The sequence below is a fragment of the Mytilus californianus genome, unplaced genomic scaffold (genome assembly GCF_021869535.1).
Source record: "Mytilus californianus isolate M0D057914Y unplaced genomic scaffold, xbMytCali1.0.p SCAF_7, whole genome shotgun sequence".
NCBI lineage: Eukaryota > Metazoa > Mollusca > Bivalvia > Mytilida > Mytilidae > Mytilus > Mytilus californianus.
Genome location: NW_026262723.1, coordinates 6,371,351 through 6,398,846, shown reverse-complemented (window position 1 = coordinate 6,398,846; position 27,496 = coordinate 6,371,351). Strand labels below are relative to the sequence as shown.

Genomic DNA, 27,496 nt, shown 5'->3' with positions numbered 1-27,496 from the left:
TATAAGTCCCCTACCGACGATTTCATATTTGGTGTATTGTTTAATCATGACAAGTTACAGATCAAGTTCGAATTTTGTTCTAGTCTGACGAATTTGTGCAGAGTTATGGTCCTTGTACTTAGAAAATTCACTCAAATAATCAGTTTTCCTCCATTTTTTCCGTCATGCTTGAAGATATTCGCGAGTTTACAATGCAATGTTCAATATAAATTACATTTCAACGACTTAATTCTGTGAAAAAAAAATGATAAGTTCTGATTCTCGAACTCTTCCCAGACATTGCTGATATAAGCCTTTGGTGTTAATTAATTTGATTTGATCAGCTCTTCCACTTTTGTATAAGTTTCGGTTTTTCAAATAGTTTGGCCTGTAACATCACTGAAGAGACATTTATTGTCGAAATGCGCATCTAGTGGAATAAAATTGCATGGTACCATTAATTAGCAATCCTAAAACAAATTTATGTTTGCCTACAATGCAACTTATATTTCAAAGTGGCATAATTCCCTTAAAAATATTTGATCACACTGATTTTCGAACTTGTCCTAGACATTGGTGATATCAACTGTTAATTCACCTTTTTAAACAATTTGGCAAGAATTGTTCACTTTATAGCATCAATGAAATTCCCTACAGAATTTACATATCCGAGGGATGCAACTAAAGTAAAAATAAATGATCAACACTGATTTTCGAACTTGTCTCAAATATTGCTAATATAAACTTTTGTTATAAATTTTATAACAATCCTACAAGAAATGTACGCTTGAGCACACTTACAAATCAATATTCCAACAAAAATATATTTCCAAAAGGCATAACTCCGATGAAAATAGCACTGATCTTTGAACATAACCGAAACATTGTTGATATAAACTATAAACATATGATATAAATTTTATAATAAAACTGATAGAATTGTACGCATGAGACCGCTTATAAGACAGACAGTAAGGACCATATTCAACATTAAGTCCATAAATATTGTTTCAAGATGAAAAGTGTTTTAGTTGATGAAAAGACATATAAGAATGTAAAATTAAACCATTTTTCAGAGCTTTTCTTATTACAAGTATAAAGCATTCATTTACACCCAATTTGTGCTTTTTGTGATGTCATGGAAAAAGCGCTGATTTGTAATTTTTCAACAGCTTTACTATCTTGTTTTAGCTATGATTAATTGTTATACTGGTCAAAATCCCAATTTGAAATCTTATCAAGAAAAAGGGGCCATATTGGGGTCTAACAAAACCTAATACTTTTGTAACCGACATGGTTAGAAAATACAATTAATTACACCATTACTAACACAATTCTATATTAATATTCTTATAATTGTTAGAAAATACATCAATTAAAACCATTACAAACTTAATCCCGATTTTATATTCATTTTTTAGAAATTTACCTGTGACGTCACTTTTTGTGGCGTTGATACATTCGTGTGAAGCATAGTTCGTAATTCTATTATGCTGTATTTGTGTACTGTCGTAAATTAATCTTAGGTGTTCGTTGTTATTCTGTGGTTTACATGTCGAAATGTACTATTATATTATTTATTTATGTATTATTCTGTCCTGAGTATTCTTGCATTTATTTGTACTGTATTCCTGTCACGTAGTGTTGTTATTTTAACAGTATTTTTAACATTGCCATATAAGCGGGAGGTTTGGCTAGCCATAAACCAGGTTCAACCCACCATTTTTTCTTAAAATGTCCTGTACCAAGTCACGAATATGGCAGTTGTTATCAAATAGTTCGTTTCTATGCATTGGCGTTTGTGTTTGTTGCACTTCAGTGTTTCTGTTATTCCGTTGTTTTCCTCTTATAGTTGATGTGTTTCCTTCGGTTTTAGTTTGTAACCCGGATTTGTTTTCGCTCAATCGATTTATGACTTTTGAACAGGGGTATACTACTGTTGCCTTTGTTTGTATGGAGCGCTTTTCTTGATTTATTTTCATCAGGAAGACGCAAACCAAACCATTTGAAAGCCAGAGATTTATAAATATGTAGAAATGTAGGTAGCTATAGAACCGAAAGGAACCTAAAATGTGTTGCCAAATTCATCCGAGTCAATTTTGCCTGGGGAAGTTTTTAAAATTTTTCTTAATTTTTCAACGAGGAATTTTACAATATAGTGAAGGTTATAAATCATGTCAGTAACTACTGAGCTGATGATTTTCTCTGTTAATAACAGTCCAACAACAGCAATGATATCTACCATTGGCAAGATTAGTGCTAGTAATAATGAAAATAACACTCTAAAAATTCATGTGTTCGAAGCGCTTTTCTGGATTCAACTAAGGACAACTTTACCACAGGAAGTTGGAACCTTAATTTATTAAATAAAATTCTGATTTTGTCAACAGGGACTTTTTACAAAAGTATGCTATAAATCATGTCAGTACCAAAGCACTGCTACTGAATCAATGATACCCTCTGTGACTAACAGTCCACTAGCAGTGGTATTGTCCCATGGCAAGTAATTAATAATTTCAGGGATGTTGACTGGTAAATTTCTCCATGTTCAGCTGATAATTTCAGCAATTTATAGTTTCTCTGCATCTACAATAGTTCACGCAAAAAAAACCCAAAATGGTTAAAAACCATCAATGTTTCCTACTAGGAGTCGACCGACACTTTCGACCATATTGACTTAAAAAGTAAATTTTGTCCTGATGGTCAATTTTGCTATATACAGTTTCTTTCAATCCACCAGTTTCTGCTTAAAACAAAAATTTCGGGAATCAACAGACTTTTTGGTCACGTTGACTTATTTTTAGATATTGTCCTGCTGTTCATTTTTGCTTCTTACAGTTTCTCTTCATTTTCTACAGTTTATGTAAATAACAGAAATAACATTAATGTACCAATTTTACTGCACCAGATGCGCATTTTGACAATGTCTCTTCAGTGATGCTCGAGCCCATAATATTTGAAAAACCAAAACTGGTAAAAATGTTGACAAGGACAATAACTCCTGTAAGGAGTCAACTGAAAATATCAGCCATTTTGCCTGAATAGTAGAATTCGTCCTGCTGGTCATTTTTGCCAAATATGGTTTCTATCTTTCTGCTATAGTTTCCTCAAAATAACAAAAAAAAAATTTTCTTATTTTTTATATTTCAAGGGCAATAACTCCTATAAGGATGGGACTGTCAATTTCGACCAGTTGAATTATTTGTAGATGTTGTCCTGCATATCATTTCTGGAAAAAGAACAAAACAAATTTGGTAAAAAATTTCTCATCATTGAAAGCCTTACTGACCTAATTGCTAATCTTCTAAGTCATTTGGTTTCTGGTGGAGAGTTATCTCATTGGCAATCATACATCATTCTCTTTTTTGAGGGCAACAACTCCTACAAGGAGTCAACAGATTCAGCCATAATAATTTATTTGTAGATCATGTCTTGTATTTATTAGAGTTTTAAAGATAAAAGCCAAAATCGTAAAAAATGGTGAACAATCATCATTTAGGTGCCATAACTCTTAGAGGCAGTCATCGTACAGTTTTGGTCTAAATAAAGGGTAGGTAGATCGTGACATTTTGAAATCTTCTGCCCTGTAAGATTTCCTCCATCTAAAAAATTTTACCGTATAATAGAATACAACTGCATACTAAATATCATTGACCTACCACTAGTGGTTCCTCATAAACTGACCTAATCACAAACTAATACATGCAAACTTACCAAAAGTTTCAATGTCAATAGACCATGACTGAAGGGAAAACCAAATAATCTCCATGAAAATGAGATGTGCCAATGCTTATACAACTGCATACCAAATATCATTGACCTACAACTAGTGGTTCCCCATAAACTGACCTAATCACAAACTAATACATTGTTGATGCCGCAGTCAGAAACAGCATACCTATGTCTCGCTTTTTGACTCCTTCAAGACAAGACAAACTAGAGGCTCTAAAGAGCCTGTGTCGCTCACATTGGTCTATGTGTATATTCAACAAAGGACACTTTCCAACATTGTAGATGACAATAGAATTCATGACAAAAATCTCTGTTTTGTTTATCTTGTATTGCTGATCATTTAGTCTGTTTAGTTTCTATCTATCTTCTTTAGTTTTTGTTCAAAACACAAAAGAGGGTAAACAAGCATTCTAAGAGTATTGCATGGCAATACATAGTCCCCTACCGGTTAAAAATTCATTGTACTGGAACAAAATGCTAATATGATCTGTATCTTAACATGGTATAAATTATATAACAAATATTAGGTCAATATCTTCAAGCATGACGAAAAAAAATGTGTGGAAAACTGATTATTTGAGAGAATTTTCCAAGTCCAATGGACAATTACTCTGCACAAAATCATCAGATCGGAACAAAATTCTAACTTGATCTGTAACTTGTCATGTTAAAAATTATATACCAATTATCAAATCAATATCTTCAAGCATGACGAAAAAAAGGGTGGAAACTGATTATTTGAGTGAATTTTGTAAGTTCAAGGACCATAACTCTGCACAAAATCATTAGACCAGCAAAAAGTTTGAACTTGATCTGTAACTTGTCATAATAAAATTATATACCAATTATCAAATCAATATCTTCAGGCATGATGAAAAAAAATGTGGATAACAGGTTATTTGAGTGAATTTATTAAGCCCAAGAACCATAACTCTGGACAAAATCATTAGACCGAAACAAAATTCAAACTTGATCTGTAACTTGTCATGATAAAACTATATTCCAAATATGAAATCAATATCTTGAAGCATGAAGAAAAAAAGTGTGGAAAACTGATTTGCCAGACTGATGGACAGACAGACAGACAGACGGACAGAGTGCAAACCTAAACTCCCCTTCGACTTTGTTGGTAGGGGACTAAAAATATCTTCATTTAAGGGCAATCACTCCTATGAAGAATGACAGTCTACTAACTATATCAGCAAATTTGACTTGTTTGTAGATCTTGACTTGCTGATAATTTTTGTGATTTAAAGTGTCTATTTATCTATTATAATTTTTATTATATAAGGCAAAACGCAAAAAAAATATATGATGAAAATCGTCATTAAAGGGCAATAACTCCAACAAGGATTCAGAAGATGATTTCCTCCATATTATCTTAATTGTAGATCTTGTTTTGCTGATCTTTTTTGCTTATTTAAGTCTCTATCTATCTATTATAATTTTTAAGATATAAAGCAAAAACGCAAATAATTGGTAAAAATCTTCATCAAAGTACCAAGTTTTAATCCATTTGACCTAGTAATTTCAGAGGAGAAGTTAACTTATCTTTTTTCCTATACACTTCTAGTAACATCATTGGTCAAAAGCAAACATAATATTAGGTCAGTGAGCATGTTTTAATTTAAATACACAGTCAGTGGGCATGGATTAAATACATGGTTAGCAGTAGAGTTATGTTCCTTTTAAAAAACAAAACAGTGCTGTTCTCAAATTACCATACATTGTAAACATACATAATGATAATTTTTTTCATGCTTTTAGACAAAAACATATCTTAGAGACGCTGACTTTCTCACTGTAACTAATTAAACATTCTGTGTAATGTTGTGTTGAAATTGTGATATTAAGGTTAACTACGTCTAAATTCCTGATATTAAGATAGTCGGTAAGACAACTTTGGTACACAGTGTTTTATTGACATAATATGATATAAAAGAGTCAGTACATCCCATTTGGGCCTCACGCCTCATTTGAATTAACTGACCCCATATATATCATATTAGGTCACTAGCACACTGTGTAACTAATAAGAGGACGACGACGGATTACAACAGATGACAGATGCCAAATGATGAGAATAAACCTTATAAATTTTGTGTCTTCAAAATACTGGGTTTATCTCAGGTGAACTTTGCCAGAGGGAGTTGGAACCCTAGTTTTTCCTAATTTGCCAACAGGGAAATTTTACAATAGGTTATATATAAATCATGTCAGTTCAGATACCATCTTAGATTAAAATTCTACTGGCAGTGGTATCGAACTAGTGATAGGAAATGAAAGTAACACTTTAAAAATTTCTTGCATTCGATAGCACTTTTTTTGATTTATAACATATGTTGTCTGCATATTATGATTCAAATACTACATTTTGTTGCTGAAGCAAAATGAATGAAATCTGTAATTACATTCATCAGGTAATATAAAAAAGAAGATGTGGTATGATTGCCAATGAAGTCTGTTAAGTTCATTATTATGCTAGTATACATGAAAACACTCGCAGGAATACATAATTACTGGTCAGTATGGTACTACATTTTGGTTAAGGACTGAATAGATACTGTAAATTCAGAAGTTATTGCTATGTTTTTATTAATGTGAATAATGCGCATCGGTGAGATATGCATTCTGATATGTGATATATATATATATATATATCTGTATAAATCTTTTCCAAAAATCAAAGTAATTAATCTTGCATTTTCATCCATTCTGCAAAAATCATAATAATAAATGCACGGAATAACTTCTGAAGTTACAGTACAACTTTGTTGTTGAAAATTACGTTTAAAATGCGACACTTGTTGAATATTGTTTTTAAAGTTTGGTTGGTTAATGTTAAGTTGTTTGAGTTTGGGATAAGAGAAAGGTAGGAATAGGAACATTAAATAACACCTGGATGAAGACCCAACACATAAGCCTACGAGGTAAATAAATATAAAGGCAGTTAATTTTTAAAAATATTTATTCAATTAAATTCTCATTTTACCTGACTGTCCAAAAGGAAAATACTCACTCAAAATTATAAATAATGATGGATGCTTTATGTTTGGTTGTTTTTTTTTTACAAAATTATGACTCAACTGTCACTGCTGTAGGGGAGTTAACTCTAGGTTCCACTACAGGTTGAATATTGTCATTTGTAATTGACACGTCGTTTGTGATAGACACATCACGTTTTGACTTTTTGCTAGCTTTCTGTGGTTCATTAGCTGGGTTGACCTGATGATTTGCTTCTAATGCCTTTTTCTGTGCTCGCTGCTGCCGCGTATTTTGTGCCACCGCACTAACATGAGGATGTAATTTTATGATGGAGCCGATAGCTTTTGTTCTTCCTTCACGAAACACCATTTTCATGTCTGTCTTCAGATATTCAGGATTTTTAATGAACCTAAATCTCACATTAGCTTTATCCCCTGTCCTTAAATGTTCCTTTGTCATATGAACAATTGTTGCTGTCTGTCTTACACTTCCCACATGCACTGAGAATAGAAGAAAAATAATTACATGGTATATATTTTAAAACAAGAATGTGTCCATAGTACACGGATACCCTAATCACACTATCATTTTCTATGTTCAGTGGACCGTGAAATTGGGGTCAAAACTCTAATTTGGCACTAAAATTAGAAAGATCATATCATAGGGAAAATGTGTACTAAGTTTCAAGTTGATTGAACTTCAACTTCATCAAAAACTACCTTGACCAAAAACTTTAACCTGAAGCGGGACATATGGACGAACGGACGGACAAATGGATACACAGACCGAAAAACATAATGCCCCTAGGTGGTGCATAAAAATGCAACAATAATAATTGTGTTTTTTAGAATTGAGACTTAGTTCTTCAAGTCATATAAAAGAAGAATGACTTAGAGAAAGTCTGTGACTATGAACTGAAGATAATTTGGTCTTGGTTTTGTCTCCTTCTTTCTAAATTGCACTTTTTGTATGTAACAAGGTGTCGAAATATCACGAAATTGGTCAAAAATTATCTGAGAAATCTAAGAGAAATATTGAACAGATAATGATGATATCATGCTATCTACATTGATATTTCATTTCATGTGGAGAGTTGACAGCTAATTTAACATATTTAACTCTGCCACATTCTATATTTGCCTAACCAAAGCCAGAAGCCTGTAGCCCAATGGATGATGTGTGTTGCCTTATTCCATAATTAATTTGAATTTAATGTTTTTAGTCTATTTCAGGCTAATAGTTTTTTTTTTATAACTTTTTCATATTTTTCTTTTATCCAGAGGCCTTTCGTAGCTTACAATGAGTCAGGGGTATCACCTACAAAATTGATTTCAGGATCACCTTCGTAAGTTATTACGGCATTAAAAAATTGAAATTATTTACAGAATATTACGCAGAATAAGTAATTTTAGAATTAAGAATTTAAGCATTCTTGATTTTTAATAAAGTATGCAATTTTGAGAAAGTAATGTAATTCATTTGTAAGACTTTTCATCTAAATAAAATGAAGAAAACTATGTGTTTATCTTTTAATTACGACTGACTTTACAAATACAGATTTTTTTTTAATTTGATTTTTTTTCCCAACTTAGCCTATAAGGGGAGAAAACTAGGTTTATCGTACTTTTATAAAGGAATGTGTTGTAAAATAACCCATTTTGTTTTGTAGCGAGATAACCAGTCACATGAGCTCAACTTTTATTTCTATTTTCTGAAATCACATTATAAGAAATATATTCTCATATTTTATCTTTTTTTATGTAAAATAAAATTATACAAAATCTGACAATTTTGCACAACCTGAAGCTTGAAAAAAAGTCCCTTGACCCATTCTTTTTATTACAATTTTGAAATAAATGTGGATAGTGTCCACATGTGGACACAGATGATGCCCCCGCTTGCATATCATATAGTTATAAAGGGACATAACTGAAGAACGGTAAAAGTGACACTACCCAAATTTGAACTTGATCTTAGTTTTGTGGTAATAAGCATTGTGTGTAAGTCTCATAACATTTGGTTTAGGCTAACTTAAGTAGAGAACAGAAACTAAAAATTCAGCAATTTTTCTATTTGTAAACATGCATAACTCTAGAACAGTTGTGTATAAGTTTTATAACATTAAGTTGAAACAAACTAAAAAATTCAGCAATTTTTATGTTTATAAAGGGACATAACTCAAGAATGGTAAAAGTGTCGCCACCTTATTTCGTACTTAATCTGTACTATGTAGTAATAAGCATTGTGTATAAGTTTCATAACAGTTGGTTGAGGCAAACTAAAGTTAGAAAACGGAAACAAAAAATTTGTACTTGATCTTAGTTTTGTGGTAATGAATATTGTGTATAGGTTTCATAATGTTTGGTTGGGGCAAACTAAAGTAACAGAATGGAAACTAAAAATTTTGCAATCTTTCGATTTATAAAGGGCATACCTCAATAATGGTTAAAGTGACACTACCCAAATTCAACTTGATCTGTGTTTTATCAGTGGAAGTCAAAATTAAACATTGCATTGTATAAAGCATTGATTGTAGTTGATTCAACTATAATCATGGACAAAGGAAGATAACTCCAATTTTAATATAAATTACTTGATATTTACAAGAAAATAAAAATTTTGCAATTTTTCCATTTATAAAGGGGTATAACTCTAGAACGGTTAAAGTGACGCTACCAAAATTCAAACATGATCTGTGTTTTGTGGTAATAAGCATTGTGTATAAGTTTCATAACATTTGGTTGAGGCAAACTTAAGTTAGAGAACGGAAACTAAAAATTTTGCAATTTTTCCATTTATAAAGGGGCATAGCTCTAGAACGGTTAAAGTGACGCCACCAAAATGCAAACTTGATCTGTGTTTTGGGGTAATAAGCACTGTGTATAAGTTTCATAACATTTGGTTGAGGCAAACTTAAGTTAGAGAATGGAAACTAAAAATTTTGCAATTATTCCATTTATAAAGGCGCATAACTCTAGAACGGTTACAGTGACGCCACCAAAATTCAAACTTGATCTGTGTTTTGTGGTAATAAGCATTGTGTATAAGTTTCATAACATTTGGTTGAGGCAAACTCAAGTTAGAGAACGGAAACCAATTTTGGGATGTACGGACGGACGTACGTACGTACGTACGTACGTACGTTCGTACGTACAGACGGACAAGGGTAAAACTTAATGCCCCCACCGCTACGGCGGGGGCATAAAAAGTATAATGTAAACTACATTTTGACAAATTATTAAAATATTCTATCAATTCAAATTTAAACAATGTGCCTTTCAGTTTTATACTGATAGTTCAATTAATCATACACTGGCATAATTTGTTAATCAGGACAAAACCTTGAAGTTAACCATTCTTAAAATAAAGAAGTCAAATCAGGTAACTTAAAATTGTTGACCCCTGTCTTAGTGATGGAGTAGCTAATGAAATTTTGTATTTGGTGGAAAATTCATCAAATCTGTATTTGAAGATCAAAGGAAACATCAAAATTGCTTCAACAGGTGATTACTGAAATTGGTGGAAAATTCATCAAATCTGTATTTGAAGATCAAAGGAAACATCAAAATTGCTTCAATACGTGATTACTGAAATCAATGATACTAAAATCACTTATTAAATTAGTACCCCTGGCTGTATAAGGTATGGGTTTGGCTAATTGTAAAAGGTGGTATTGTGACCTGTAGATGTTCACATTATCGTCCTTTGGTCTATAGTGGATATTTGGCAATCTAACCACATCTCATTATTCATATATGTTTTGAGCAATAACACTGTATATTTCTATGTTAAATGTGAACAGCAAAAATTGTGATACATGTCAATGAGAAAGCTACATAGGAACACAAAAAATCAACAGACATCTTAAGGTCACCATTTTCAATATTAAAGCCATTAATATAAATTCAGAAATTATTGCCTGCATTTATCATTGCAATTTTTGAAGAATGGACAAAAATGTGAGATTGATTATTGCAATTTCTGGAAAAGCTGCATACAGATATGTGTATCAGATATCAGAATGTGAGTTCTTACTATTGCAATACTCAACCAATCGATTATTCACATTCATTAAAACCTTGCAATAATTTCTGAATTTACACTATTCAAAATAAATGGAGAATGTGTCCAATGGACACAGTTGATGCCCCTGCTTGCATATTACCTTATAAAGGGGCATAACTCCAGAACAGTAAAAGTGATGCCTTCCAAATTTGAACTTGATCTGAGTTTTGTGGTAATATAGTGTGTATAAGTATCATATCATTTGGTTGAGGCAAACTAAATATTTTTGGGGCCCTTTATAGCTTGCTGTTCGGTGTGAGCCAATGCTCCGTGTTGAAGGCCGTACTTTGACCTACTATAGTTTACTTTTACAAATTGTGACTTGAATGGAGAGTTGTCTCATTGGCACTCATACCACATCTTCTTATATCTATAGAGAATGGAAACCAATTTGGGACGTACTTATGGACGGACAAAGGAAAACCTTAATGCCTCCTCGGCTACGATGTGGGCATAAAAACATAATAAAATACATACCCATTGCCTGGTATCTGACACTTATTGTAGTTGGATGATGCAATACCAATACTTCAGATTCAAACTCCCAGCATGCTTTAGGTTCTATTTTTGGTGATACCATTACCATACCTTTTCTAATTGTTGATCTTTTAATCTAATAAAATAGTTTATAAAGGATAGAATTTAGAAAGAATTGCATGATAGATGTTTGTTAAATCATATAGTAATAAACTTCAATACCCTACCTGTTTCAATCCTTTAAATATGCTATAAACATCAATTGTTAAAGTTTTGAATCACAACTTGATTCATCAAACAATATCTATGGAACAATGAGAAATTTATCTTTTTCTTCAAGAATCAATCGTCTTAAATCTAAAAAAAAAATCTCCACAACATAATACAGTTCAACAGAATAATAAAATGGAAAGGATAGGGTGTGGCAACTTCTGATAAGGGCATAATTCTCTAATATGATTGATTGATTGTTTGTTACTTATTCAAGTGGCAAATACTTCATGCATGTTCAGGAGGAGTACAAATTAACAATAAATACAATAATAAGGTCCTGTAATAAATGCCCTTCCAGGATGAAGATCGAGGAAATTTTGACTGCCACTGGGAAATGAGGGTATATGCCATATGGACAGAAATTTTGCCTAGTAACAGGCCACCTACATACCCCTCAAAGAATTGTTGCAAGGATTCTTAACATGCAGAGTGTAGTACTCTCTCTACACCTGGCATCAGATTGGCTGCAAATTTGTACATTCCTCACAGTCAAATGGACACCCCACTTTTGCAAGTGTTTTAATGCCAGTCGGAAAAAAATCAGCCAAAAAAGATAAACCCATCTTTACTTAATGATAAACAATGTGTGAAATTCATTGAATTCCACAGGGTACTGGAAAAGAATTGGCCTGCTTAAAAAATTGTTGACAGATGGACAGACAAGTGGAAACTATAGGCCTCTCTTTGATGCAGGGGCTTTAATCATGTCATGGTATTATTATACCTAAAAGATCTGAATCAATAAAAGAACAGAGTTCCAATGTCCCCCATGTTGCACATATTTTATCTATCCAAGGTACAAGGGCAAAAACTAAAAAAAGCACTTTTTTTTGTTCTTTAATACTTTTTATTAATATCTTAAGAGAAATGAATGAATCATAGCAAATGCAATGTGATTTCTATTATAATTTATATTCTCAAGGGACATAACTAGTTAAAAATATTTGACCAGAACTTATTTTCGAAAGTGTCAAAGACATTGCTTATTTAAACCTATGATATAAGTTTCATAATATTCTGGCAAGAATTAAACACATGAGAGCGATAACATTGCAATTTTCCATATAATCAATATTTTCAAGGGAGTAACTCTTTTAAAAATATTGATCGGCACTGATTTTTTAACTCTTCAAGAACATTGATGATATAATCCTATAAGATAAATTTCATAAAAATCTGGAAAGAATTGTACACATTAGAGCACTCATAAGGCAATTTTCCATATAATTAATATTTCCAAGGGGCATAACTCTTTTAAAAATAATTGGTCAGCACTGACTTTCGAACTCGTCCAAGACATTGCTGATATAAACCTATGATATAAGTTTCATAAAAATCTGGCAAGAGTTGTACATGTGAGACGCTAATAAGACCAGACAGACGGACGCACATACGGATGGATGACTGGTATTTCCATATCCCCGTAACTACTTTACGCGGGGAACAATAACCATAATATTGAAAGAACTCCGATTAAAAATGTACCTCTCCATCATTTCAATACAAATAAAGAAGTAAAACAAACCTTTTTAAGAGCAAATGAAGCAGTTTGTCCACCTCTGACTTCTTTGACCGGCATTCGTTTCCTATGTATACTTTTAACAGCTATTGGTTGGAAGTTTCCTAAGGCATCTGGCCCTAACATAAGTACATCGTTGATCCTTATACTGCCTTGTAATAGAGTCCCTGATACAACAGTCCCTACACCCTATCAATAAAATAAACAGTTTCTACACACCATCAATATATAGCAATAACGAAATGTAATTGTCTCAATGTTGATGTTAAAAGTGGATGTCAATTTGTCGAGGAACATTTCTGGTTTATTGGATTATTTGTACGAGTTCAGAATGGTAAAATAGCAACGAGTATTGCGAGTCATTGTTTTTTACGATTTTTTTTTTCCAGTCCAAGTGGGAGTACCACTAAATTTATTGAGACAGTGTTTTTGCAATGATCCACCTAGCTAGTAAACCAGCAAACTTAACTTCATCATTTTCAGGCAAATAAGTATGGTGTAATGCAATTGTATGCTGAAATATGACTGGTTAATTTCCCAATACAGCAACCAATAAAGTTCCATAATACAACTTTGATTCTCTGTATATTCGTTCAAAGGTGAGGAGCCAAATTCATAGAGATATGAATTTTATCACTTTAATTCATCATTCATAAAATTATCGTTTATAATGCATGTCTTACCGGCACAGAAAATGTATCATCTATCTGGAACTCTGCTGGTGCTGCTGGTAGACTTTTTAATCGTGTTGATAGAAGGTTCATAAATGTTTGTAGCAGTGGTAAGTTTTCTCCACTCACATTGGACACTTGAAAAATTGGACACATTCTAAAATACAAATCTATTCAGTCAAAAGAATATCAATATGAGTTATTGCCATAACTACAGAAATTAACTGGTACCATCACATATTAGTAAACCGGTTACTAAAGTTGACTGTGTCACCCAAGGACAACAGACAGACTATCTTCCCAGTGTAAATCTGAGCACAACTCACTAAATGCTTATACCAGGTGCCAATATGACCAGTGCTAAAAAAGACCAGAATATTCTGATCGGTGGAACTAATTGCCTGGTTTATTTAGTTTGTACCTATCTTTGATTTTATTCAGTTGTCTGGTTTTTTTTTATTATCTTTGAGGTTTTAATTTCCTCTTTCCGTTGTGGATTCAGGAATCTTTTTTTCTTGTTAATCTATGATCTTTATCATTTGGGTTTTAATTTCCTCCTTCCGATGTGGATTCAGGAATCTTTTTTCTTGTTAATCTAAGACGCTGTTAGTTCATGTGTGATATACAGTATTTTTAAGTTTTTCAAAAAACATTTGTTAGTATTTTTCTTACCTTTCAGAAGTAAAATTCATTGCTGAAACGATCACATCGTCCTGGTTCTGGACCATAACAGGAATTTTCCTACAACCCGGTGACTTCAGAATTCTTGTTAATAATTTTAAGGTTTCTGCAAGGACATTTGGAGGACACATATCAATTTTTGTAACAACAACAAACACAGGAACATTTAATGCCAGAGCCAATCCCAAGTGTTCTTTGGTCATACCGATAACACCTGCATTTGATCCAACCTGGAATACAAAGGATATAAATTAGTAGATTTAAACAATGTGAATATCTGGAGATGTAAAGTATTAGTCAATAAAACAGCAACCTGACAAGACAATAAACACACATGAAATAACAGATCAAGTAAATATATCAAAGAGTCTCCTGTCCTAAGTTCCAATGACTTTTTTGTATATGAACCTAGATTATTTATTTGAAATGGTATTAAAAATTTCTGGCTAAATTAATTTTGATAGATATTTTCATAAAGCTTGTAAAGTAATTTTGACTTTTCACTTCTAACAGAAAAGAATGGGGATTGTGTCCATGGGATACAGACGATGCCCCCGCTAGCATATCATAAAAGGACACAACTGAAGAACGGTAAAAGTGACACTACCTAAATTTGTACTGATCTAAGTTTTGTGGTAATAAGTATTGTGTATAAGTTTCATAAAATTTGGTTGAGGCAAACTTAAGCTAGAAAACAGAAACAATAAATTCAGCAATTTTTCCGTTTGTTAAGGGGTATAACTCTAGAACAATAAAAGTGACAGCCCCAAAATTCAAATTTGATCTGTATTTTGTGGTCATAAGCATTGTGTATAAGTTTCATAACATTTGGTTGAGGCAAACTTAAGTTAAAGAAAGGAAACGAAAAATTCAGCAATTTTTCCATTTGTAAAGGGGCATAAATCTAGAACGGTATAAGTGACACCACCAAAATTCTAACTTGATCTGTGTTTTGTGGTAATAAGCATTGTGTATAAGTTTCATAATATTTGGTTGAGGTCAACTAAAGTTAGAGAACCGAAACCAACTTTGGGACGTACAGACGGACAAGGGTAAAACTTAATGCCCCCTGCGGGGGCACAATAATTTCACAACCCACAGCTCATTTGTATTTATAAGAGTTATTTGTTTAATTCATTGTACAAGAAATAGAAGAAATCTTTTGGGATTATGAATCACAGAAATAAATTATAATATATATACAAGAATAATTGTCTCCTACCATTAACATTGCGAAATCTGGAGCATGGCCAGTCATACCAAAAACTGTTGTCTTTAAGTACTTTTCGTGCCCTGCTAAATCTATAAAAGTTATCACCTACAAAAGAAAGCAAAATAACAATGTAACTACAATGTGAAGAAATATTCAAAATCTTTAGTTTTTTATATTGTGTTTTATAGACTGCTGTTTGTCCTTTGGTTGTTTTTCCTTTTTAGCCATAACAATTGTCAGTTTGTCTTTGACGTATGAGTTTGGATATTCCTCTGGTATTTTCTGTCTCTCTTCTAAAACAAAACAAATAAAAAGCTAAATTTAACATGTAATATTCTGGTTTCAGCATTTAAAGGTAATGGTTTTATTTTGTAGTTTCATCAGGAGTAAAAGCAATAACTGAGTGCAAGTATATGCATACAAAATGTGCTTTGGTCAACTCTGTTACACTCCATTTCTGCAAAAAGAAACTTTCAATTCTAAAATAACATTTCGGCGTGTATTTGATCTTAAACAGAGATTTTAATAGATAATTTTTCATGCTTTCCTTAGGTAAAATAATGGAATTCAATTTCAGTAAAAAGAATATTTTTGTCCTATTTTTCTATCAAAAGATGCTGGCCTTTGTATATAGTTGTTTACCTTCGCTGATTCCTCACAGATTCGGACCCAGTCTAAGTTTCCATGCTCTGGTTTGTTGACCACTTTTCCTGTGGCATCAAACCCTAAGATATCATTCCCCACACTACTTGTTCTCCCTGATTCCATCTCGTGTTTATGTCGGAATAATTTCTGTCTTGCATGTCCTCTACCATTATCTAGCTCCCCGTGTGTCAGTACACCAAGTAATGTACTTTTACCTGCATCTACATTCCCAACTACAGCAACTCTAAAAATTCAAGAAAATATTACTTAGTTCCATCATTACAAAACAGGCAGCCATTCTTGAAGGATCAGATCAAAAGGGTCTACTGTACCAAGAAAATGGTGATTGACTGATAGATTGTTGGTATTTAATACCACTTTTAGCACTAATGGCTATGTCGTGGCTGCCAGTTTTTATTGGTGGAGGAAGCCTGAGTACTCGCGTGGAACCACAACTTTCAATAAGAAACCGGCAATTATAGTCAATTTAGATAGGAGTCGAATGCACGAGAAATGTTGGAACTGACATCCTAACTGTTGATAGACAAGTGATAACTGTAGATGAACTACTTGCTTGGCCATGTAGGCCCCAGAAGAAAAAGGTGAAAACAAAATTTTAATGCATATCAAAAATTACTAATTTATAATAAAACAATTTATTACATTGGTAGCATTGAATTACATTGATTTCCCAGTCAAATAAAAACCGATAATTTCACATGTGAAATAAACGTGGTTATTTCACTCTCTGATGTCATACAACAATAGGCGTTGTCAAGACGTCGATAACGTCGGATCAAAACAAATTGTGAATGCGTAGAAAAAAAGATATAGTTCCTTACATTTTCTACATTAATTTCATTAAAAAAAGCCATTTGCCAATGTTATAAAAAGAATAACTAATCAAAGAATTCAAATATCGAAAAATATTCAACTCGTGACCGAACAACACTGATAATTAACTCATGCGCTACGCGCATTCGTGAATTAATGTGTTGTTCGGTCACTCGTTGAATATTTTTCTCTATTTGAATTCTTCGATTAGTTATTCTATAAATAAGTTTATAAGTTCAAATGTCTTGGGAGGTATCATATCTCATTGGATGGTAAAATCTATATCAATAGAGTTTGTTAGTTAGACAGATAACTGTCCTGACTTGTTAGTGAGACAGATAACTGTCCTGACTTGTTAGTGAGACAGATAACTGTCCTGACTTGTTAGTGAGACGGATAACTGTCCTGACTTGTTAGTGAGACAGATAACTGTCACACCATTGTCAGTGTCAGCAAAACCAGTTGTAAAAAATCAAAATTTAAAAATCATCAGAATTATTCTCAATTGTGGTGCTTTATATTTACCGAACTTCCATAAAGTCAGCTGGTTCCAACTTTCTCCTTAAAAGATACTCATGAACACAGCCATCCACTTCTCTTTTGTCTCGTAACAGAACCATTTCCACACCTAGAGTTTGAGCTATCATTTTCAATGTAGCAGCACTAGCCTGGAGATCTTCTTCATTCAGACCTGGTGTTTCTCCATCTAAAAGAAAACATAGAGGTATATATATGTCTGATATATTCATTTTTTATTGATTATTTTGTCATAAATCAGGCCTTTCTTTTTCTTGTTTGAATTGTTTCACATTTTGTCATGGTGGGCCTTTTAAAGTTCACTATACCATGTATATGGTATGGGTTTTGCTCATTGTTGAAGGCCATACAGTGACCTTTAGTTGCCAAAATTAACATCATTTGGACTATGGTGGAAAGTTGTATCATTGGACTTTTTACCACATTTCCTTATTTTTAAATAGATATGTACAAATGCATATAATAGATTTCATACATTGAAAATACAAAATCATACATTTTGCCAGACATTTTTTTTTAAAGGGTAAGTTTAATCCTGTCCTTAAAATCAAATAAAATGCTTCGCTGGGCGCAGCTTGATACGACCGCAGAGGTCGAACCCTGAACAGTTGGGGCAAGTATGGACACAACATTCAAGCTTGATACAGCTCTGAATTTGGATTGTTATTAAATATTTGACACAGCATAGGTTTCTGACACAGAAAGAATGTGGTCTAAGAACTTCAATTTTTTTAATTTACCTATTATGGTCCAATGTCCAAAATCAAAATAGATGGTTAGATTCAGCATATCAAAGAACCCCATATATTCAATTTTTGTTGAAATCAAACAAAGTTTAATTTTGGACCCCAACTTGGACAAACTTGAAAACTGGTCCCATAATCAAAAATCTAAACACATGTTTAGATTCAGCATATCATAGTACCCGAAGAATTCAATTTTTGTTAAAATCAAACTAAGTTTAATTTTGGACCCTTTGGACCTTAATGTAGACCAATTTAAAAAACGGGACCCAAAATTAAAAATCTAAATACACCATTAGATTCGGCATATCAAAGAACCCCAATAATTCAATTTTTGATGAAATCAAACAAAGTTTAATTTTGGACCCTTTTGACCTCAATATGAACCAGTTTGATAGCGGGCCCACAAATAAAAAATCTAAATACATGGTAAGATTCAGCATATCAAAGAACCCCATATATTCAATTTTTGTTGAAATCAAACAAAGTTTAATTTTGGACCCCAATTTGGACCAACTTGAAAACTGGGCCAAAAATCTAAAATCTAAATACATGTTTAGATTCAGCATATCAAAGAACCCCATATATTCAATTTTTGTTGAAATCAAACAAAGTTTAATTTTGGACCCCAACTTGGACAAACTTGAAAACTGGTCCCATAATCAAAAATCTAAACACATGTTTAGATTCAGCATATCAAAGAACCCCAAAAATTCAATTTTTGTTAAAATCAAACTAAGTTTAATTTTGGACCCTTTGGACCTTAATGTAGACCAATTTAAAAAACGGGACCCAAAATTAAAAATCTAAATACACGGTTAGATTTGGCATATCAAAGAACCCCAATAATTCAATTTTTGATGAAATCAAACAAAGTTTAATTTTGGACCCTTTTGACCTCAATATGAACCAATTTGATAGCGGGCCCACAAATAAAAAATCTAAATACATGGTAAGATTCAGCATATCAAAGAACCCCATATATTCAATTTTTGTTGAAATCAAACAAAGTTTAATTTTGGACCCCAATTTGGACCAACTTGAAAACTGGGCCAAAAATCTAAAATCTAAATACATGTTTAGATTCAGCATATCAAAGAACCCCATATATTCAATTTTTGTTGAAATCAAACAAAGTTTAATTTTGGACCCCAACTTGGACGAACTTGAAAACTGGGCCCATAATCAAAAATCTAAACACATGTTTAGATTCAGCATATCAAAGAACCCTAAGAATTCAATTTTTGTTAAAATCAAACTAAGTTTAATTTTGGACCCTTTGGACCTTAATGTAGACCAATTTAAAAAACGGGACCCAAAATTAAAAATCTAAATACACCGTTAGATTCGGCATATCAAAGAACCCCAATAATTCAATTTTTGATGAAATCAAACAAAGTTTAATTTTGGACCCTTTGGACCTCAATGTGGACCAATTTAAAAACGGGGCCCAAAATCCAAAAACTTAATACACGGTTAGATTCAGCATATTAAAGAACCCCAAGAATTCAAGAATAAAACCCCATTGAAATTGATCAAGAAATAAGCAATTTATACGAAGTATCTTCTTTTGCACAATACTGTGCAATTGAATATTTCTTGCTATTGCGCAATACTGTACAATTGACAATTTCTTGCTATTGCGCAATATTGTGCTATTGGATATTTCTTGCTATTGCGCAATACTGTTAAATTGAAGATTTCTTGCTATTGCGCAATACTGTGCAATTGAAGATTTCTTGCTATTGTGCAATACTGTGCAATTGAAAATTTCTTACTATTGCACAATACTTATTATATAATAATTTACACATCCTGTTTGGTGTGTATCTCCTACCATATCATTATTATTTGCTTTTAAATATAAATCAGAAATAACCAACTTAAAATGGAAAATTTTAAAAGAAAAAAAAAAGGAAAAAAAGAAAAAAAAAAAAAAAAAAAATCCCCCCCCCCAAATTTTTTGAACCCCTTATGATTCATCACCCCCAAACTCAATTCCAGCTTTCCCTTTGTGATATGGAACCTTGTAGTACAATTTCAGAAATATCCAAACACTTACACACAAGTTATTGACATGAAACTAGAAAAATGCTTGTTTTTTGCCCCTTTTTTGGCCCCTAATTCCTAAAATTTTGAGGCAATTACCCCCAAAATCAATTACAGCCTTCCCTTTGTGATATGGAACCTTGTGGTACAATGTCAGAGAGATCCATACACTTACACACAAGTTATTGTCTGAAAGTTACAAAAATGCTTATTTTTGGCCCCTTTTTGGCCCCTAATTCCTTAACTGTTGGTACCATAACCCCCAAAATCAATCCCAACCTTCCTTTCGTGGTATTGAACCTTATGGTGAAATTTCATGGAGATCCATTCACTTAAACTAAAGTTAGAGTGCGAAAACCAATGTGTCTTCGGACGACGCCGGACGACGACGACGACGACAACGACGACGACGACGACGCCAACGTCATACCAATATACGACCAAAAAATTTTTAATTTTTGCGGTCGTATAAAAACAATAACAATGAAGTGTTTACCTCCTGTTCCTATTTCATAAATTGTCTCCCCTTGTCCTTCTTCTATTCTGTCTTTTATTACATCACAAATATATTCATATTCTTCATGATTAGGACTGATGAAAGATGTCTGAAATCAAATGGTCAAAATTATTAATTTTTGCCCTCCCAAGTTTGAGACTAAATAGCTAGCGCTTTGACTACTGCTTTATAACATGTATAAATCGAATATACCCTGCAAGTGTGTTAGTCTCTCAAACTTAATTGACTTGGATAGCCAGTTTTCAAGCAGAAGGTAAGTGGTTCATTAGACTTTGAATTCATAGACTATATTTTCAGACAGCATTTCTTTTGCTTGATCCATTTAAGTTACCTTAGTGGAAAACGGAGAACACTGCATTACCTAAGTTCTTTAACCCAACATTTATTTTGTTTAGTTATGAACTTTCATGCAGATAAGATGAATCAATTCTAACTCATACAAATCATCAAATTCATTAACTGACTGAAATACTGTAATGTATGTTGACCTCTAGATGGCTTTTGGTTATTTGTGTCGTTGGGTTGCTGTCTCATTGACGTATCCTATAACCCAATGTTTACTTTTATTCATACTTTATTTGTTTATAATGAAAATGCTTTAATATTCATCACTGAAAACAGCCTTATAATTAATGTATTTCTATATGTGTACATGTACATCTTATCATGTTTATTTTAGAAAAATAAAATCATGAAAATGTTAAAGAAAACCTTGTTTAACCCTGCCACAATTCATGTGCTGAATTTTGGTTTTATTTTTATTTTTGAGAATTGGGTGATGATGCCAGATATTTCATATATAGCTTCTGTTAAATTCATTCACATTTTTTTTTATATTCTGCATGATTTTTAGAGCTTGACATTTTGTAAGAAGACCCCTGTTTAGTAGAAGACTGTACATACAATTTATGTTGCCTTCTAGATGTCTTTTGGCTGTTTTTGTCATTTGCATTCTCTTTGATGTATAACCAATATATCCTTTTGTCACATTCAAATGTATATACATGTAGATCATGTAGATAAATACCTTTGAAGTGAGTGGTGAGGCATCTACTTCAACATCATGTCCTGGGGAGAACAAATTGCCATCTGGATCTTCAGATGTTTCCAGTTCCAGTTCTCTAGGACTGATTGCTGGCGACGGCATGTCAACTGCCGCTGCCATTTTTATATAATTCTTTTTTTTCTTCTTAAAACTCTTTTTTTTTGCAAATTAAAATCTTCAAGACAGCCTTTTTATAGCAATGGTATCTACCAAGTGTAAGCACTGCTTGGATTTATAACTGATTTGTTTAATGTCTTTAAGTAAAGACAAGTAGTCACCTGAAATAAAAAAAAATATCTAAATGTACAATCCTTTCATGTCATGCATGTACAGCAGTGTTCCAGCTTGAATCTCAGGGCAGAAGGGTGCTAGTTGTCTGAAAGGGCACTTTAGCGTTATAACCCAGATTTTAAGGGCACTGTTGGACAGTGTATAAATTACCTTGATGCTTGAATATTGCTAGGCTCATGCAGCTGGAGAACATTAGTAGTATTTAAACCTGTTCTTGATGCTGGTTCCAGTAAGAATTTTTTTTTATCAAATTATCATACCATGAAGCAAAGCATATCATTTTGATGTTAATCTAAACAAACTTGTACATTTGGTAAGAAAAATAATCATCAGAAATTTCAATGTTTTATAACTTATACCAGTCTATAAAAATAAACAAGTAGTTTTGAAAGATGGAGTTATACATGCAAAATTGAATGTTTAATGTAATTAAATTATCTACATTTAAATTACTTGTTCAAACATACAGTATATATGTTATTGAGAGTTATTTATTATCATTTGAATTGTTACAAAAAAGTATTTTTAAGTGCAGACCAAAATGCTCCTCAGTAAGGAGTTTTATAAATATAACAGGTGAGACTGTAGATGATCATATTATATTGATGCAATAATATATTGCAGAAGGTATAAATAGTTACTTTTTTCTTCATCATTGTTAAAAATAAATTTGTTGAGTGCTCCTATGTCAGGAGGATTATAAAATACAAGAAGTAAAACAGGAAGTGAATCTTGTTATGTTCAAAGTACAAATTTCTTTGATTCTTCTTTAAATTTCATACTCATGGTTATGAAACAAAACATTTTTTACCAATTAAGTCAAAACTATGTATGCCTTTTGAAATTGTTTAAGATTTTATTTTTTATGTTATGCCTACTGAAATAAATTTTTTCAGGTGTACATGCTGTACACAAACATTACAAATGGATAACATGTGGACATTTCATTCTGTATTAAATATCTAGTATTTGTTCAATTATCTTAAATCCACTAATTAGCAGTAAACAATCATCAACAAAGGTGATAAAACTGCCAAAGCATTAGGTATTTAACTTAATCCCATTGTCAGTTAATTAGTGTTACACAATCAGGTTACCTGACAGGTAACAATTTTACCGGAAACGCCGGTAGGCATGAAATTTGGAAATTTTATTTTTTGAAAAGGCAGAGGGGTGCATTCTTTTACTTTGGAGGGCAGAAGGGCGGGGGTAAGGGCACCAAGGGCGGGTCGCCCTTCTATTTAGGGCAGGCGGGAACACTGTACAGTGCACTAGACATTTTTGTTCATTCTTCAAACAATGCAATAATTAGTGAGTTTACAGTAAAAGTTAACATAATCTGGAGGGCTTAAATAATTTTACTATTTTTGCAAATTTGAGGCCAAATAATGGATCTTTATCATACCATACATATATTTACTTTCTATTCAAAGCTTCACATGTACAGTAGCTATAGGTACATGTAAAGTTCAGATTTAAATTATTTTCAAAGTTTGAATATAGCCTCCTCTTAAGCTTCTCCTAAAAAATCCATTTTTTATGCAAACAACATTGACCAAGAAAGAAATATCTGAGGCATATTTTTACTCCAAAAAACTTAAGAATTTAAGTGGTTGTCAATGCATTTTGTGTGAATTTCAAATGCCTATTATTAGCAATGCTTAAAAACAATGCGTTTAATATGGAAGCACCCTTATCTATCTATGCTAGTGTAAAATCTAAATCAGGAACAGGTCGCATCCAACATTTGTACTTCAGAATCAAAGGGGAAAGTGACATCTCTTTATGAAACTGATTGGGATAAGTTGGGAGACTTAAAAGATTAGTGCTCGTTGCATTTGGCTGCCAGCACTATAATGATTGGTTTTACAACGATATTCAAAATGTATCTTCATTCTTGCATTTGTATTCTTATTATTAATTTTTTTTGTGTACTATACCAGGGTTTTCAATATGTTTGAAGTGAACAGGCTGTTTACTAATTGGAAGTGGCTGATAGATGGGGGGGGGGGGGGGGGGGTGTCCAGGAAATTTCTATTTTTACTTACAATGAAAATGGTGCACTCTGAGGCATTTTCAGACTGTTTACAAGTACATAAAAAATGAGGTTTCATAGGAATTATATCTTCTTTTTTTTAGCTTTTGTTGAAGTAACTTAAATCTTATTTGTAAGTTGTGATATTGCTTATCAAATAAAAACATTAATTGTAATCAATCATATTGGCAGATATTTTCAAAAGGTAAGAAAGCAGCTGATGGGTTATAATCAACCATTACCAAGAATTCAATGCAATCAAGTTGAGTAAACAAGAAACAACCTCAAATCCTGGATCATAAACATTACCAGTCAAAAGACACAACAATAATCGATTCTAACCATGAAGAAATTAAAGCAGTATTTTTCCTAGCCTAGCCAAACATACATTTAAATTTTATGAAGAAAGGATAACTTGAAAAAAATATCATGCATAAAAACAAAAATTGCAGGCCAACCTATATGAAATTTTTGTGATTTATTTTTTATAACCGAAATTTTCAGAGTAGTTAAGACTATAAAACTACAACAAAACTGGAAACAGGATAAACAATACATGTTCACCAACCTGTTGTTATGACGATATATTGTGTCTATTCGTTGAGCTCTGTGTCAATAATCATACTTATACTTGACAACCATATCAGCGTTGAATGGATCCGATAATTATTATGATCTTTATTAAAGAATTGATAGTCACAACAACTATCGATATTCATGCGTAAACTGCATAATATATGATTCTGTTTTCACCTGCTTCTTTTTTCTTTATCATGTTTATGGGGGTTGTAAAGAAATCAAGCAACCTGATTTTATTTTTACTTGTTTACTTGTCATCTTGGATCAACATGTGTTTTCTCTGTGACAAAAGGGCGCTTTGCTAAGATATAGAATTATCCTTTTTCAAAGCGCACAAATGATTATATTAAAAATCATTTCAGATGTCTCGTTCCTTATCCATCTTTGTAACGTTGTCAAGAATCTATAAATACATGTATATTATAACGCAGACCTCTACGAGAACAATTTGAACCGGCGATTTCCTTAATTTGAAACGGTGAAAATTTGCCGGGGGTCAGTGCTTATTGAAAACTATGCTATACAAAATCTACAAATCTAATTTTATCTTATGCCTGTGAGAACTATGATTATCTGCCTATTTGATGGGTTATTAATTGTAACAATCCTGTAAATATTTCATTTAAATATATATAAAGGGTCAGTCAGTCTGCATTTTTAGTTCTATTAAATTTATCATACAACCATGATTTCCAATGTTCAATGATAATAACGTAATTTACAGAAAGAAGAATACTCTAATGACAAAAATGAATGAACTATTTAGATAACAGGGTTTTACTTGAAATGCATTAAAAAAACTAAATATCAAATGTGTTTTGTCCATCCACATTTCTGGATGCAACTTCAAAGCAAGGACAGAAGCTTTTAAACTCAGCAATCGTTAAATGCTGAATTTATGTAAAGTTAGGAGAGCCTTTAACCTTGCTTCAAAACTTTTCCTGGATTACGAAACGATGCCATTTCATACACTTCTATCTTCAATGTATAAAACTCTTCATGTAGCTAGTAGCACCTCTGAATATGAGAATTTTGTTTCAAGAAAGATAACTAAAATCATCTTTTTCCTTAACTTAAAGAATTACTCAAATCTGTCTGCCTCCTTTTACCTTTGAGACATATAGGTTTAGGAGACTTCTTGAGTTAGTCTTAGATCAAACTTACAATTGAATTACATTGTACTACTAGCCCGTAGAAGCTATTTCAATGTAACACTTTGTAAACAGTTACAATAGTGCCTGCAGAAGCTATTTGAATGTGATACATGTATGTATTTATATTATTAAAGCAAAAAAACTGTTTTGATTAATCTTTATTGCTATATTTCAACAGTTACAGTAACGAATCAAGTGTCACTAGCATGATACATTGTGTAAGCTGGCTTAACTGGATACCTATATACCAAACGAACAGTTAACATCAGATCATGCTTATTCACATTATTTGGCATACACTATCTTCAGCCTAAGACGTGACTACAGTGAAAGCTCCAACTATGGAAGCTTTCAAGACACTGATTACGTAGATGATGGAATGTTTTTCTTCTGCACCGACTGTACATGTACATCAGGCACCTTATTTTTAATTTTTAATCTTTTATGTAAATAGGCATTACCAACAGCTATGCACACCCTAAGTATTGGGTGCTCATTAATGAATTTAATTACTGTATCAAAGAAAAAGAAGATATTCTTGTACTTATAAAATACTGAAAAAGAAAATGAAAGTTAAAATTCAGCTCAAGTCATGCTGTTTTCATGTATATATTTAAGACAAAGCAATCACAGCCTTAGTTTTATTCTGTAACCTAGAAAAAGTCAATTCTTTTCTTTCATTAAAGTGACTAAACAGCTCAAAATCCTAGCTTAAACCCTACTATAAAGTTTACATAACTACTGAGTACTGTGCAGATCCTAGTGTATTTTTTCTTAGACATACTCACATTTTCAGGTAACCATTTGAAATTTCCTAATAATAACTATTAGGATATCCCTAAAATATTACATTTTTAATTATTCCATTTTCATTTTTCGATTCGTTTATCAAGTTATTGGTGTAGTATACTTTTTCCCAGCTGGTAACATGTGCATTCGCATAAGGGAATCGACACGTATTTCAGCTATTTATTGATTTTTTTGAAAGTTTTTCGATGAAAATTTATTTTATAGGTCTTGATTGCCGACGCTGATGCAATATGCCTGTAATATGAACTTTGCATTATGGATTATACCTTATAAAGAAAACATTGCATTGCGCCACCATGTCATCATCAAATCAAAATAGGATATTCTAAAACAGGAAGTTTGTGGATGGATACGTACTTTTTCCGGAAAATATATTTTTTGGGACAACGAGTTTCGATTACTGGGAAACGTGAATAGTGCACTTCGAATAGTGACAGTGTTAACAGTTGAATATATCATGTGTAAATTGCAAGCAACAAATAGTTGAATATATCATGTGTAAATTGCAAGCAACAAATAAACGCTCATAATTAGTTAAAATGTTTAGTTTATGCAACGGTATATTAAAGTCAATGGAAAGGTACATACGGAAGCAAGACAACTCGCCCCATTGCCAAATCGCCCCACTTTTCCGCCAACTCGCCCCACTTTGCCACCAACTC

The 27,496-nt window shown here is 32.4% G+C and overlaps 1 protein-coding gene across 2 annotated transcripts; it reads right to left on the bottom strand.

The window, feature by feature from the left end:
• Window positions 1–6,661: 6,661 nt before the first annotated feature.
• LOC127710290 (GTP-binding protein 1-like) lies at window positions 6,662–27,162 on the bottom strand. Of its 2 annotated transcripts, none has more exons than XM_052216081.1 (11): window positions 27,101–27,162; window positions 21,948–22,243; window positions 20,900–21,008; window positions 17,600–17,780; window positions 16,238–16,484; window positions 15,605–15,700; window positions 14,374–14,612; window positions 13,714–13,858; window positions 13,037–13,219; window positions 11,239–11,374; window positions 6,662–7,196 (listed from the first exon to the last, which is right to left on the bottom strand). In XM_052216081.1, the coding sequence occupies exons 2-11, from the start codon at window positions 22,083–22,085 to the stop codon at window positions 6,787–6,789; spliced, it is 1,884 nt and encodes a 627-aa protein (XP_052072041.1). In that variant the 5' UTR covers window positions 22,086–22,243; window positions 27,101–27,162; the 3' UTR covers window positions 6,662–6,786. The 2 variants fall into 2 exon arrangements, with proteins under 2 accessions (XP_052072041.1, XP_052072040.1); XM_052216080.1 differs by lacking the exon at window positions 27,101–27,162 and adding an exon at window positions 26,813–27,065.
• Window positions 27,163–27,496: the final 334 nt, after the last annotated feature.

Coding starts and splice junctions, on each gene's coding strand:
- LOC127710290 (XM_052216081.1), bottom strand. CDS start 22,085: ATGGCAGCGGCAGTTGACATGCCGTCGCCAGCAATCAGTCCTAGAGAA. Junction 14,613..15,604: donor CAGATTTCGCAATGTTAATG/GTAGGAGACAAT, acceptor TTTGTATTCCAG/GTTGGATCAAATGCAGGTGT. Junction 7,197..11,238: donor TGTCAGATACCAGGCAATGG/GTATGTATTTTA, acceptor TTCTATTCTCAG/TGCATGTGGGAAGTGTAAGA.